Source organism: Cydia strobilella, chromosome 24 (assembly GCF_947568885.1).
Source record: "Cydia strobilella chromosome 24, ilCydStro3.1, whole genome shotgun sequence".
Taxonomy (NCBI): domain Eukaryota; kingdom Metazoa; phylum Arthropoda; class Insecta; order Lepidoptera; family Tortricidae; genus Cydia; species Cydia strobilella.
In genome coordinates, this window is record NC_086064.1 from 9,383,623 (window position 1) to 9,398,474 (window position 14,852).

At 64.7% G+C, this 14,852-nt stretch overlaps 1 protein-coding gene across 1 annotated transcript in view; it reads right to left on the bottom strand.

The window, feature by feature from the left end:
- LOC134752025 (spectrin beta chain) overlaps window positions 1–14,852 on the bottom strand; it is a 180,012-nt gene that overhangs the window by 21,389 nt on the left and 143,771 nt on the right. The window contains exons 73-75 of the mRNA XM_063687585.1: window positions 12,234–12,420; window positions 11,780–11,915; window positions 11,520–11,660 (exon numbers count right to left, since the gene is read on the bottom strand). Coding sequence (XP_063543655.1) covers window positions 11,520–11,660; window positions 11,780–11,915; window positions 12,234–12,420 — 464 coding nt within the window. The remainder of the gene's footprint in view (window positions 1–11,519; window positions 11,661–11,779; window positions 11,916–12,233; window positions 12,421–14,852) is intronic.

Genomic DNA, 14,852 nt, shown 5'->3' on the forward strand with positions numbered 1-14,852 from the left:
CTCTCCTCCTGAGCTCGGCGATGCGCTCGACCTCGCGCTGGCGCTGTCTCTGCGCGCGCTCGGCGGCGTGCGCGGCCGCGGTGGACGCGCGAGCAGCTTGCTCTGATTCTTGCTGTCGCTTGAAGGCTTGCTGCTGCAGTAGGTACCTGTGTCTCCAGTATAGGAGCGGTGTCTCTCCTCCTGAGCTCGGCGATGCGCTCGACCTCGCGCTGGCGCTGTCTCTGCGCGCGCTCGGCGGCGTGCGCGGCCGCGGTGGACGCGCGAGCAGCTTGCTCCGATTCTTGCTGTCGCTTGAAGGCTTGCTGCTGCAGTAGGTACCTGTGTCTCCAGTATAGGAGCGGTGTCTCTCCTCCTGAGCTCGGCGATGCGCTCGACCTCGCGCTGGCGCTGTCTCTGCGCGCGCTCGGCGGCGTGCGCGGCCGCGGTGGACGCGCGAGCAGCTTGCTCCGATTCTTGCTGTCGCTTGAAGGCTTGCTGCTGCAGTAGGTACCTGTGTCTCCAGTATAGGAGCGGTGTCTCTCCTCCTGAGCTCGGCGATGCGCTCGACCTCGCGCTGGCGCTGTCTCTGCGCGCGCTCGGCGGCGTGCGCGGCCGCGGTGGAAGCACGAGCAGCTTGCTCTGATTCTTGCTGTCGCTTGAAGGCTTGCTGCTGCAGTAGGTACCTGTGTCTCCAGTATAGGAGCGGTGTCTCTCCTCCTGAGCTCGGCGATGCGCTCGACCTCGCGCTGGCGCTGTCTCTGCGCGCGCTCGGCGGCGTGCGCGGCCGCGGTGGACGCGCGAGCAGCTTGCTCCGATTCTTGCTGTCGCTTGAAGGCTTGCTGCTGCAGTAGGTACCTGTGTCTCCAGTATAGGAGCGGTGTCTCTCCTCCTGAGCTCGGCGATGCGCTCGACCTCGCGCTGGCGCTGTCTCTGCGCGCGCTCGGCGGCGTGCGCGGCCGCGGTGGACGCGCGAGCAGCTTGCTCCGATTCTTGCTGTCGCTTGAAGGCTTGCTGCTGCAGTAGGTACCTGTGTCTCCAGTATAGGAGCGGTGTCTCTCCTCCTGAGCTCGGCGATGCGCTCGACCTCGCGCTGGCGCTGTCTCTGCGCGCGCTCGGCGGCGTGCGCGGCCGCGGTGGACGCGCGAGCAGCTTGCTCTGATTCTTGCTGTCGCGTGAAGGCTTGCTGCTGCAGTAGGTACCTGTGTCTCCAGTATAGGAGCGGTGTCTCTCCTCCTGAGCTCGGCGATGCGCTCGACCTCGCGCTGGCGCTGTCTCTGCGCGCGCTCGGCGGCGTGCGCGGCCGCGGTGGACGCGCGAGCAGCTTGCTCTGATTCTTGCTGTCGCTTGAAGGCTTGCTGCTGCAGTAGGTACCTGTGTCTCCAGTATAGGAGCGGTGTCTCTCCTCCTGAGCTCGGCGATGCGCTCGACCTCGCGCTGGCGCTGTCTCTGCGCGCGCTCGGCGGCGTGCGCGGCCGCGGTGGACGCGCGAGCAGCTTGCTCTGATTCTTGCTGTCGCTTGAAGGCTTGCTGCTGCAGTAGGTACCTGTGTCTCCAGTATAGGAGCGGTGTCTCTCCTAGTGAGCTCGGCGATGCGCTCGACCTCGCGCTGGCGCTGTCTCTGCGCGCGCTCGGCGGCGTGCGCGGCCGCGGTGGACGCGCGAGCAGCTTGCTCCGATTCTTGCTGTCGCTTGAAGGCTTGCTGCTGCAGTAGGTACCTGTGTCTCCAGTATAGGAGCGGTGTCTCTCCTCCTGAGCTCGGCGATGCGCTCGACCTCGCGCTGGCGCTGTCTCTGCGCGCGCTCGGCGGCGTGCGCGGCCGCGGTGGAAGCACGAGCAGCTTGCTCTGATTCTTGCTGTCGCTTGAAGGCTTGCTGCTGCAGTAGGTACCTGTGTCTCCAGTATAGGAGCGGTGTCTCTCCTCCTGAGCTCGGCGATGCGCTCGACCTCGCGCTGGCGCTGTCTCTGCGCGCGCTCGGCGGCGTGCGCGGCCGCGGTGGAAGCACGAGCAGCTTGCTCTGATTCTTGCTGTCGCTTGAAGGCTTGCTGCTGCAGTAGGTACCTGTGTCTCCAGTATAGGAGCGGTGTCTCTCCTCCTGAGCTCGGCGATGCGCTCGACCTCGCGCTGGCGCTGTCTCTGCGCGCGCTCGGCGGCGTGCGCGGCCGCGGTGGACGCGCGAGCAGCTTGCTCTGATTCTTGCTGTCGCTTGAAGGCTTGCTGCTGCAGTAGGTACCTGTGTCTCCAGTATAGGAGCGGTGTCTCTCCTCCTGAGCTCGGCGATGCGCTCGACCTCGCGCTGGCGCTGTCTCTGCGCGCGCTCGGCGGCGTGCGCGGCCGCGGTGGACGCGCGAGCAGCTTGCTCTGATTCTTGCTGTCGCTTGAAGGCTTGCTGCTGCAGTAGGTACCTGTGTCTCCAGTATAGGAGCGGTGTCTCTCCTCCTGAGCTCGGCGATGCGCTCGACCTCGCGCTGGCGCTGTCTCTGCGCGCGCTCGGCGGCGTGCGCGGCCGCGGTGGACGCGCGAGCAGCTTGCTCTGATTCTTGCTGTCGCTTGAAGGCTTGCTGCTGCAGTAGGTACCTGTGTCTCCAGTATAGGAGCGGTGTCTCTCCTCCTGAGCTCGGCGATGCGCTCGACCTCGCGCTGGCGCTGTCTCTGCGCGCGCTCGGCGGCGTGCGCGGCCGCGGTGGACGCGCGAGCAGCTTGCTCTGATTCTTGCTGTCGCTTGAAGGCTTGCTGCTGCAGTAGGTACCTGTGTCTCCAGTATAGGAGCGGTGTCTCTCCTCCTGAGCTCGGCGATGCGCTCGACCTCGCGCTGGCGCTGTCTCTGCGCGCGCTCGGCGGCGTGCGCGGCCGCGGTGGACGCGCGAGCAGCTTGCTCCGATTCTTGCTGTCGCTTGAAGGCTTGCTGCTGCAGTAGGTACCTGTGTCTCCAGTATAGGAGCGGTGTCTCTCCTCCTGAGCTCGGCGATGCGCTCGACCTCGCGCTGGCGCTGTCTCTGCGCGCGCTCGGCGGCGTGCGCGGCCGCGGTGGACGCGCGAGCAGCTTGCTCTGATTCTTGCTGTCGCTTGAAGGCTTGCTGCTGCAGTAGGTACCTGTGTCTCCAGTATAGGAGCGGTGTCTCTCCTCCTGAGCTCGGCGATGCGCTCGACCTCGCGCTGGCGCTGTCTCTGCGCGCGCTCGGCGGCGTGCGCGGCCGCGGTGGACGCGCGAGCAGCTTGCTCTGATTCTTGCTGTCGCTTGAAGGCTTGCTGCTGCAGTAGGTACCTGTGTCTCCAGTATAGGAGCGGTGTCTCTCCTCCTGAGCTCGGCGATGCGCTCGACCTCGCGCTGGCGCTGTCTCTGCGCGCGCTCGGCGGCGTGCGCGGCCGCGGTGGACGCGCGAGCAGCTTGCTCTGATTCTTGCTGTCGCTTGAAGGCTTGCTGCTGCAGTAGGTACCTGTGTCTCCAGTATAGGAGCGGTGTCTCTCCTCCTGAGCTCGGCGATGCGCTCGACCTCGCGCTGGCGCTGTCTCTGCGCGCGCTCGGCGGCGTGCGCGGCCGCGGTGGACGCGCGAGCAGCTTGCTCCGATTCTTGCTGTCGCTTGAAGGCTTGCTGCTGCAGTAGGTACCTGTGTCTCCAGTATAGGAGCGGTGTCTCTCCTCCTGAGCTCGGCGATGCGCTCGACCTCGCGCTGGCGCTGTCTCTGCGCGCGCTCGGCGGCGTGCGCGGCCGCGGTGGAAGCACGAGCAGCTTGCTCTGATTCTTGCTGTCGCTTGAAGGCTTGCTGCTGCAGTAGGTACCTGTGTCTCCAGTATAGGAGCGGTGTCTCTCCTCCTGAGCTCGGCGATGCGCTCGACCTCGCGCTGGCGCTGTCTCTGCGCGCGCTCGGCGGCGTGCGCGGCCGCGGTGGACGCGCGAGCAGCTTGCTCTGATTCTTGCTGTCGCTTGAAGGCTTGCTGCTGCAGTAGGTACCTGTGTCTCCAGTATAGGAGCGGTGTCTCTCCTCCTGAGCTCGGCGATGCGCTCGACCTCGCGCTGGCGCTGTCTCTGCGCGCGCTCGGCGGCGTGCGCGGCCGCGGTGGACGCGCGAGCAGCTTGCTCCGATTCTTGCTGTCGCTTGAAGGCTTGCTGCTGCAGTAGGTACCTGTGTCTCCAGTATAGGAGCGGTGTCTCTCCTCCTGAGCTCGGCGATGCGCTCGACCTCGCGCTGGCGCTGTCTCTGCGCGCGCTCGGCGGCGTGCGCGGCCGCGGTGGACGCGCGAGCAGCTTGCTCCGATTCTTGCTGTCGCTTGAAGGCTTGCTGCTGCAGTAGGTACCTGTGTCTCCAGTATAGGAGCGGTGTCTCTCCTCCTGAGCTCGGCGATGCGCTCGACCTCGCGCTGGCGCTGTCTCTGCGCGCGCTCGGCGGCGTGCGCGGCCGCGGTGGACGCGCGAGCAGCTTGCTCTGATTCTTGCTGTCGCTTGAAGGCTTGCTGCTGCAGTAGGTACCTGTGTCTCCAGTATAGGAGCGGTGTCTCTCCTCCTGAGCTCGGCGATGCGCTCGACCTCGCGCTGGCGCTGTCTCTGCGCGCGCTCGGCGGCGTGCGCGGCCGCGGTGGACGCGCGAGCAGCTTGCTCTGATTCTTGCTGTCGCTTGAAGGCTTGCTGCTGCAGTAGGTACCTGTGTCTCCAGTATAGGAGCGGTGTCTCTCCTCCTGAGCTCGGCGATGCGCTCGACCTCGCGCTGGCGCTGTCTCTGCGCGCGCTCGGCGGCGTGCGCGGCCGCGGTGGAAGCACGAGCAGCTTGCTCCGATTCTTGCTGTCGCTTGAAGGCTTGCTGCTGCAGTAGGTACCTGTGTCTCCAGTATAGGAGCGGTGTCTCTCCTCCTGAGCTCGGCGATGCGCTCGACCTCGCGCTGGCGCTGTCTCTGCGCGCGCTCGGCGGCGTGCGCGGCCGCGGTGGACGCGCGAGCAGCTTGCTCCGATTCTTGCTGTCGCTTGAAGGCTTGCTGCTGCAGTAGGTACCTGTGTCTCCAGTATAGGAGCGGTGTCTCTCCTCCTGAGCTCGGCGATGCGCTCGACCTCGCGCTGGCGCTGTCTCTGCGCGCGCTCGGCGGCGTGCGCGGCCGCGGTGGACGCGCGAGCAGCTTGCTCCGATTCTTGCTGTCGCTTGAAGGCTTGCTGCTGCAGTAGGTACCTGTGTCTCCAGTATAGGAGCGGTGTCTCTCCTCCTGAGCTCGGCGATGCGCTCGACCTCGCGCTGGCGCTGTCTCTGCGCGCGCTCGGCGGCGTGCGCGGCCGCGGTGGACGCGCGAGCAGCTTGCTCTGATTCTTGCTGTCGCTTGAAGGCTTGCTGCTGCAGTAGGTACCTGTGTCTCCAGTATAGGAGCGGTGTCTCTCCTCCTGAGCTCGGCGATGCGCTCGACCTCGCGCTGGCGCTGTCTCTGCGCGCGCTCGGCGGCGTGCGCGGCCGCGGTGGACGCGCGAGCAGCTTGCTCTGATTCTTGCTGTCGCTTGAAGGCTTGCTGCTGCAGTAGGTACCTGTGTCTCCAGTATAGGAGCGGTGTCTCTCCTCCTGAGCTCGGCGATGCGCTCGACCTCGCGCTGGCGCTGTCTCTGCGCGCGCTCGGCGGCGTGCGCGGCCGCGGTGGACGCGCGAGCAGCTTGCTCTGATTCTTGCTGTCGCTTGAAGGCTTGCTGCTGCAGTAGGTACCTGTGTCTCCAGTATAGGAGCGGTGTCTCTCCTCCTGAGCTCGGCGATGCGCTCGACCTCGCGCTGGCGCTGTCTCTGCGCGCGCTCGGCGGCGTGCGCGGCCGCGGTGGACGCGCGAGCAGCTTGCTCCGATTCTTGCTGTCGCTTGAAGGCTTGCTGCTGCAGTAGGTACCTGTGTCTCCAGTATAGGAGCGGTGTCTCTCCTCCTGAGCTCGGCGATGCGCTCGACCTCGCGCTGGCGCTGTCTCTGCGCGCGCTCGGCGGCGTGCGCGGCCGCGGTGGAAGCACGAGCAGCTTGCTCTGATTCTTGCTGTCGCTTGAAGGCTTGCTGCTGCAGTAGGTACCTGTGTCTCCAGTATAGGAGCGGTGTCTCTCCTCCTGAGCTCGGCGATGCGCTCGACCTCGCGCTGGCGCTGTCTCTGCGCGCGCTCGGCGGCGTGCGCGGCCGCGGTGGACGCGCGAGCAGCTTGCTCCGATTCTTGCTGTCGCTTGAAGGCTTGCTGCTGCAGTAGGTACCTGTGTCTCCAGTATAGGAGCGGTGTCTCTCCTCCTGAGCTCGGCGATGCGCTCGACCTCGCGCTGGCGCTGTCTCTGCGCGCGCTCGGCGGCGTGCGCGGCCGCGGTGGAAGCACGAGCAGCTTGCTCTGATTCTTGCTGTCGCTTGAAGGCTTGCTGCTGCAGTAGGTACCTGTGTCTCCAGTATAGGAGCGGTGTCTCTCCTCCTGAGCTCGGCGATGCGCTCGACCTCGCGCTGGCGCTGTCTCTGCGCGCGCTCGGCGGCGTGCGCGGCCGCGGTGGAAGCACGAGCAGCTTGCTCCGATTCTTGCTGTCGCTTGAAGGCTTGCTGCTGCAGTAGGTACCTGTGTCTCCAGTATAGGAGCGGTGTCTCTCCTCCTGAGCTCGGCGATGCGCTCGACCTCGCGCTGGCGCTGTCTCTGCGCGCGCTCGGCGGCGTGCGCGGCCGCGGTGGAAGCACGAGCAGCTTGCTCTGATTCTTGCTGTCGCTTGAAGGCTTGCTGCTGCAGTAGGTACCTGTGTCTCCAGTATAGGAGCGGTGTCTCTCCTCCTGAGCTCGGCGATGCGCTCGACCTCGCGCTGGCGCTGTCTCTGCGCGCGCTCGGCGGCGTGCGCGGCCGCGGTGGACGCGCGAGCAGCTTGCTCCGATTCTTGCTGTCGCTTGAAGGCTTGCTGCTGCAGTAGGTACCTGTGTCTCCAGTATAGGAGCGGTGTCTCTCCTCCTGAGCTCGGCGATGCGCTCGACCTCGCGCTGGCGCTGTCTCTGCGCGCGCTCGGCGGCGTGCGCGGCCGCGGTGGACGCGCGAGCAGCTTGCTCTGATTCTTGCTGTCGCTTGAAGGCTTGCTGCTGCAGTAGGTACCTGTGTCTCCAGTATAGGAGCGGTGTCTCTCCTCCTGAGCTCGGCGATGCGCTCGACCTCGCGCTGGCGCTGTCTCTGCGCGCGCTCGGCGGCGTGCGCGGCCGCGGTGGACGCGCGAGCAGCTTGCTCTGATTCTTGCTGTCGCTTGAAGGCTTGCTGCTGCAGTAGGTACCTGTGTCTCCAGTATAGGAGCGGTGTCTCTCCTCCTGAGCTCGGCGATGCGCTCGACCTCGCGCTGGCGCTGTCTCTGCGCGCGCTCGGCGGCGTGCGCGGCCGCGGTGGACGCGCGAGCAGCTTGCTCTGATTCTTGCTGTCGCTTGAAGGCTTGCTGCTGCAGTAGGTACCTGTGTCTCCAGTATAGGAGCGGTGTCTCTCCTCCTGAGCTCGGCGATGCGCTCGACCTCGCGCTGGCGCTGTCTCTGCGCGCGCTCGGCGGCGTGCGCGGCCGCGGTGGACGCGCGAGCAGCTTGCTCTGATTCTTGCTGTCGCTTGAAGGCTTGCTGCTGCAGTAGGTACCTGTGTCTCCAGTATAGGAGCGGTGTCTCTCCTCCTGAGCTCGGCGATGCGCTCGACCTCGCGCTGGCGCTGTCTCTGCGCGCGCTCGGCGGCGTGCGCGGCCGCGGTGGAAGCACGAGCAGCTTGCTCTGATTCTTGCTGTCGCTTGAAGGCTTGCTGCTGCAGTAGGTACCTGTGTCTCCAGTATAGGAGCGGTGTCTCTCCTCCTGAGCTCGGCGATGCGCTCGACCTCGCGCTGGCGCTGTCTCTGCGCGCGCTCGGCGGCGTGCGCGGCCGCGGTGGACGCGCGAGCAGCTTGCTCTGATTCTTGCTGTCGCTTGAAGGCTTGCTGCTGCAGTAGGTACCTGTGTCTCCAGTATAGGAGCGGTGTCTCTCCTCCTGAGCTCGGCGATGCGCTCGACCTCGCGCTGGCGCTGTCTCTGCGCGCGCTCGGCGGCGTGCGCGGCCGCGGTGGACGCGCGAGCAGCTTGCTCTGATTCTTGCTGTCGCTTGAAGGCTTGCTGCTGCAGTAGGTACCTGTGTCTCCAGTATAGGAGCGGTGTCTCTCCTCCTGAGCTCGGCGATGCGCTCGACCTCGCGCTGGCGCTGTCTCTGCGCGCGCTCGGCGGCGTGCGCGGCCGCGGTGGACGCGCGAGCAGCTTGCTCCGATTCTTGCTGTCGCTTGAAGGCTTGCTGCTGCAGTAGGTACCTGTGTCTCCAGTATAGGAGCGGTGTCTCTCCTCCTGAGCTCGGCGATGCGCTCGACCTCGCGCTGGCGCTGTCTCTGCGCGCGCTCGGCGGCGTGCGCGGCCGCGGTGGACGCGCGAGCAGCTTGCTCTGATTCTTGCTGTCGCTTGAAGGCTTGCTGCTGCAGTAGGTACCTGTGTCTCCAGTATAGGAGCGGTGTCTCTCCTCCTGAGCTCGGCGATGCGCTCGACCTCGCGCTGGCGCTGTCTCTGCGCGCGCTCGGCGGCGTGCGCGGCCGCGGTGGACGCGCGAGCAGCTTGCTCTGATTCTTGCTGTCGCTTGAAGGCTTGCTGCTGCAGTAGGTACCTGTGTCTCCAGTATAGGAGCGGTGTCTCTCCTCCTGAGCTCGGCGATGCGCTCGACCTCGCGCTGGCGCTGTCTCTGCGCGCGCTCGGCGGCGTGCGCGGCCGCGGTGGACGCGCGAGCAGCTTGCTCCGATTCTTGCTGTCGCTTGAAGGCTTGCTGCTGCAGTAGGTACCTGTGTCTCCAGTATAGGAGCGGTGTCTCTCCTCCTGAGCTCGGCGATGCGCTCGACCTCGCGCTGGCGCTGTCTCTGCGCGCGCTCGGCGGCGTGCGCGGCCGCGGTGGACGCGCGAGCAGCTTGCTCTGATTCTTGCTGTCGCTTGAAGGCTTGCTGCTGCAGTAGGTACCTGTGTCTCCAGTATAGGAGCGGTGTCTCTCCTCCTGAGCTCGGCGATGCGCTCGACCTCGCGCTGGCGCTGTCTCTGCGCGCGCTCGGCGGCGTGCGCGGCCGCGGTGGACGCGCGAGCAGCTTGCTCTGATTCTTGCTGTCGCTTGAAGGCTTGCTGCTGCAGTAGGTACCTGTGTCTCCAGTATAGGAGCGGTGTCTCTCCTCCTGAGCTCGGCGATGCGCTCGACCTCGCGCTGGCGCTGTCTCTGCGCGCGCTCGGCGGCGTGCGCGGCCGCGGTGGACGCGCGAGCAGCTTGCTCTGATTCTTGCTGTCGCTTGAAGGCTTGCTGCTGCAGTAGGTACCTGTGTCTCCAGTATAGGAGCGGTGTCTCTCCTCCTGAGCTCGGCGATGCGCTCGACCTCGCGCTGGCGCTGTCTCTGCGCGCGCTCGGCGGCGTGCGCGGCCGCGGTGGACGCGCGAGCAGCTTGCTCTGATTCTTGCTGTCGCTTGAAGGCTTGCTGCTGCAGTAGGTACCTGTGTCTCCAGTATAGGAGCGGTGTCTCTCCTCCTGAGCTCGGCGATGCGCTCGACCTCGCGCTGGCGCTGTCTCTGCGCGCGCTCGGCGGCGTGCGCGGCCGCGGTGGACGCGCGAGCAGCTTGCTCTGATTCTTGCTGTCGCTTGAAGGCTTGCTGCTGCAGTAGGTACCTGTGTCTCCAGTATAGGAGCGGTGTCTCTCCTCCTGAGCTCGGCGATGCGCTCGACCTCGCGCTGGCGCTGTCTCTGCGCGCGCTCGGCGGCGTGCGCGGCCGCGGTGGAAGCACGAGCAGCTTGCTCCGATTCTTGCTGTCGCTTGAAGGCTTGCTGCTGCAGTAGGTACCTGTGTCTCCAGTATAGGAGCGGTGTCTCTCCTCCTGAGCTCGGCGATGCGCTCGACCTCGCGCTGGCGCTGTCTCTGCGCGCGCTCGGCGGCGTGCGCGGCCGCGGTGGAAGCACGAGCAGCTTGCTCTGATTCTTGCTGTTGCTTGAAGGCTTGCTGCTGCAGTAGGTACCTGTGTCTCCAGTATAGGAGCGGTGTCTCTCCTTCTAAGTTCAGCGATGCGCTCGACCTCGCGCTGGCGCTGTCTCTGCGCGCGCTCGGCGGCGTGCGCGGCCGCGGTGGAAGCACGAGCAGCTTGCTCTGATTCTTGCTGTCGCTTGAAGGCTTGCTGCTGCAGTAGGTACCTGTGTCTCCAGTATAGGAGCGGTGTCTCTCCTTCTAAGTTCAGCGATGCGCTCGACCTCGCGCTGGCGCTGTCTCTGCGCGCGCTCGGCGGCGTGCGCGGCCGCGGTGGAAGCACGAGCAGCTTGCTCTGATTCTTGCTGTCGCTTGAAGGCTTGCTGCTGCAGTAGGTACCTGTGTCTCCAGTATAGGAGCGGTGTCTCTCCTCCTGAGCTCGGCGATGCGCTCGACCTCGCGCTGGCGCTGTCTCTGCGCGCGCTCGGCGGCGTGCGCGGCCGCGGTGGACGCGCGAGCAGCTTGCTCCGATTCTTGCTGTCGCTTGAAGGCTTGCTGCTGCAGTAGGTACCTGTGTCTCCAGTATAGGAGCGGTGTCTCTCCTCCTGAGCTCGGCGATGCGCTCGACCTCGCGCTGGCGCTGTCTCTGCGCGCGCTCGGCGGCGTGCGCGGCCGCGGTGGACGCGCGAGCAGCTTGCTCCGATTCTTGCTGTCGCTTGAAGGCTTGCTGCTGCAGTAGGTACCTGTGTCTCCAGTATAGGAGCGGTGTCTCTCCTCCTGAGCTCGGCGATGCGCTCGACCTCGCGCTGGCGCTGTCTCTGCGCGCGCTCGGCGGCGTGCGCGGCCGCGGTGGAAGCACGAGCAGCTTGCTCTGATTCTTGCTGTCGCTTGAAGGCTTGCTGCTGCAGTAGGTACCTGTGTCTCCAGTATAGGAGCGGTGTCTCTCCTCCTGAGCTCGGCGATGCGCTCGACCTCGCGCTGGCGCTGTCTCTGCGCGCGCTCGGCGGCGTGCGCGGCCGCGGTGGACGCGCGAGCAGCTTGCTCCGATTCTTGCTGTCGCTTGAAGGCTTGCTGCTGCAGTAGGTACCTGTGTCTCCAGTATAGGAGCGGTGTCTCTCCTCCTGAGCTCGGCGATGCGCTCGACCTCGCGCTGGCGCTGTCTCTGCGCGCGCTCGGCGGCGTGCGCGGCCGCGGTGGAAGCACGAGCAGCTTGCTCTGATTCTTGCTGTCGCTTGAAGGCTTGCTGCTGCAGTAGGTACCTGTGTCTCCAGTATAGGAGCGGTGTCTCTCCTCCTGAGCTCGGCGATGCGCTCGACCTCGCGCTGGCGCTGTCTCTGCGCGCGCTCGGCGGCGTGCGCGGCCGCGGTGGAAGCACGAGCAGCTTGCTCTGATTCTTGCTGTCGCTTGAAGGCTTGCTGCTGCAGTAGGTACCTGTGTCTCCAGTATAGGAGCGGTGTCTCTCCTCCTGAGCTCGGCGATGCGCTCGACCTCGCGCTGGCGCTGTCTCTGCGCGCGCTCGGCGGCGTGCGCGGCCGCGGTGGAAGCACGAGCAGCTTGCTCTGATTCTTGCTGTCGCTTGAAGGCTTGCTGCTGCAGTAGGTACCTGTGTCTCCAGTATAGGAGCGGTGTCTCTCCTCCTGAGCTCGGCGATGCGCTCGACCTCGCGCTGGCGCTGTCTCTGCGCGCGCTCGGCGGCGTGCGCGGCCGCGGTGGAAGCACGAGCAGCTTGCTCTGATTCTTGCTGTTGCTTGAAGGCTTGCTCCACCTGCGAATAACTTGCATTTTAATAAGGTATGTGCTGCTGGTCAAATGAGATTGATCGAGATGAAATCATGGTTGTAAAAAAGTGCGTGATTACGAAGTATCGAACTCCACTTTACTTACCAGCGTTATCCTAGTGAGGGCTTGCGCGCGATCCTGCTGCGAATGTATGGCTTGTTCGAGCTCCGCGTGGCGAGCCAGCAGCTCTTCCACTTGTGCCACGCTCTCGCCCACTTTTCCGTCACGGACTAGAGGAACCCTAGAAAACACAAAATGAACTAACTGTTGCAAAAGTTTTAACTAACAAAATATAAACCAATTTTAATTTATGCTTTCGCTAAGTCGATCCATATCACGGGGTAGCGTGTCCGGCCAAGTTCAGAGAAGCCGTGTGTACTACACGAACCGTTTCGAGTTGCTTTTTGACCCCTTCATAACTCAAAACCTATCAACTTCTCTAGTAAACACTATAGGGCATCTAGATGTTGGTGGTAGAGGGTGTCTCTTGCCGCTCGGGCCGCATCGACCTGCGCTCGGCGAGCTCGCAGCGTAGCATAATCTCGCATTTACAACTTACTTGTTAGTTATCCAGTTGTCTAGTGCATCAGCGTCTCTCCTGAACACTAAGGCGTCCAAATGCTGATGGTATATTGTGTCTCTCGCCGCCCATGCCGCATCAAGTTGGGCGCGACGAGCTCGCAACGCCGCCATGCGCTCGGCGACGTCGGCGGACATGAAGTGGCCTTCGCGGACTAGTTTTTCGCCTGTTAACAAAACCAACGTTTATTCTAATCAACTTGTATAGAAGCATAAACTGAAATAGATGTAATGTACTAAAGAAAAAGTTACACCAGTTACTGCTGCGATCACCTTATACCGGCTCTACAGAATACGAGCACATACCATCGGCATAGAGGGCGTTGAAGGCGTCGTCCTTGGCCTGCACCTCGTCCCCCAACTCCTTGTGTCGCGCCAGCAGCCGCTCGGCGCCGGGCACGTCGTGCGCCAGCTCCGGGGCTGTTACTGCTGCGATCACCTTATACCGGCTCTACAGAATACGAGCACATACCATCGGCATAGAGGGCGTTGAAGGCGTCGTCCTTGGCCTGCACCTCGTCCCCCAGCTCCTTGTGTCGCGCCAGCAGCCGCTCGGCGCCGGGCACGTCGTGCGCCAGCTCCGGGGCTGTTACTGCTGCGATCACCTTATACCGGCTCTACAGAATACGAGCACATACCATCGGCATAGAGGGCGTTGAAGGCGTCGTCCTTGGCCTGCACCTCGTCCCCCAGCTCCTTGTGTCGCGCCAGCAGCCGCTCGGCGCCGGGCACGTCGTGCGCCAGCTCCGGGGCTGTTACTGCTGCGATCACCTTATACCGGCTCTACAGAATACGAGCACATACCATCGGCATAGAGGGCGTTGAAGGCGTCGTCCTTGGCCTGCACCTCGTCCCCCAGCTCCTTGTGTCGCGCCAGCAGCCGCTCGGCGCCGGGCACGTCGTGCGCCAGCTCCGGGGCTGTTACTGCTGCGATCACCTTATACCGGCTCTACAGAATACGAGCACATACCATCGGCATAGAGGGCGTTGAAGGCGTCGTCCTTGGCCTGCACCTCGTCCCCCAGCTCCTTGTGTCGCGCCAGCAGCCGCTCGGCGCCGGGCACGTCGTGCGCCAGCTCCGGGGCTGTTACTGCTGCGATCACCTTATACCGGCTCTACAGAATACGAGCACATACCATCGGCATAGAGGGCGTTGAAGGCGTCGTCCTTGGCCTGCACCTCGTCCCCCAGCTCCTTGTGTCGCGCCAGCAGCCGCTCGGCGCCGGGCACGTCGTGCGCCAGCTCCGGGGCTGTTACTGCTGCGATCACCTTATACCGGCTCTACAGAATACGAGCACATACCATCGGCATAGAGGGCGTTGAAGGCGTCGTCCTTGGCCTGCACCTCGTCCCCCAGCTCCTTGTGTCGCGCCAGCAGCCGCTCGGCGCCGGGCACGTCGTGCGCCAGCTCCGGGGCTGTTACTGCTGCGATCACCTTATACCGGCTCTACAGAATACGAGCACATACCATCGGCATAGAGGGCGTTGAAGGCGTCGTCCTTGGCCTGCACCTCGTCCCCCAGCTCCTTGTGTCGCGCCAGCAGCCGCTCGGCGCCGGGCACGTCGTGCGCCAGCTCCGGGGCTGTTACTGCTGCGATCACCTTATACCGGCTCTACAGAATACGAGCACATACCATCGGCATAGAGGGCGTTGAAGGCGTCGTCCTTGGCCTGCACCTCGTCCCCCAGCTCCTTGTGTCGCGCCAGCAGCCGCTCGGCGCCGGGCACGTCGTGCGCCAGCTCCGGGGCTGTTACTGCTGCGATCACCTTATACCGGCTCTACAGAATACGAGCACATACCATCGGCATAGAGGGCGTTGAAGGCGTCGTCCTTGGCCTGCACCTCGTCCCCCAGCTCCTTGTGTCGCGCCAGCAGCCGCTCGGCGCCGGGCACGTCGTGCGCCAGCTCCGGGGCTGTTACTGCTGCGATCACCTTATACCGGCTCTACAGAATACGAGCACATACCATCGGCATAGAGGGCGTTGAAGGCGTCGTCCTTGGCCTGCACCTCGTCCCCCAGCTCCTTGTGTCGCGCCAGCAGCCGCTCGGCGCCGGGCACGTCGTGCGCCAGCTCCGGGGCTGTTACTGCTGCGATCACCTTATACCGGCTCTACAGAATACGAGCACATACCATCGGCATAGAGGGCGTTGAAGGCGTCGTCCTTGGCCTGCACCTCGTCCCCCAGCTCCTTGTGTCGCGCCAGCAGCCGCTCGGCGCCGGGCACGTCGTGCGCCAGCTCCGGGGCTGTTACTGCTGCGATCACCTTATACCGGCTCTACAGAATACGAGCACATACCATCGGCATAGAGGGCGTTGAAGGCGTCGTCCTTGGCCTGCACCTCGTCCCCCAACTCCTTGTGTCGCGCCAGCAGCCGCTCGGCGCCGGGCACGTCGTGCGCCAGCTCCGGGGCTGTTACTGCTGCGATCACCTTATACCGGCTCTACAGAATACGAGCACATACCATCGGCATAGAGGGCGTTGAAGGCGTCGTCCTTGGCCTGCACCTCGTCCCCCAGCTCCTTGTGTCGCGCCAGCAGCCGCTCGGCGCCGGGCACGTCGTGCGCCAGCTCCGGGGCTGTTACTGCTGCGATCACCT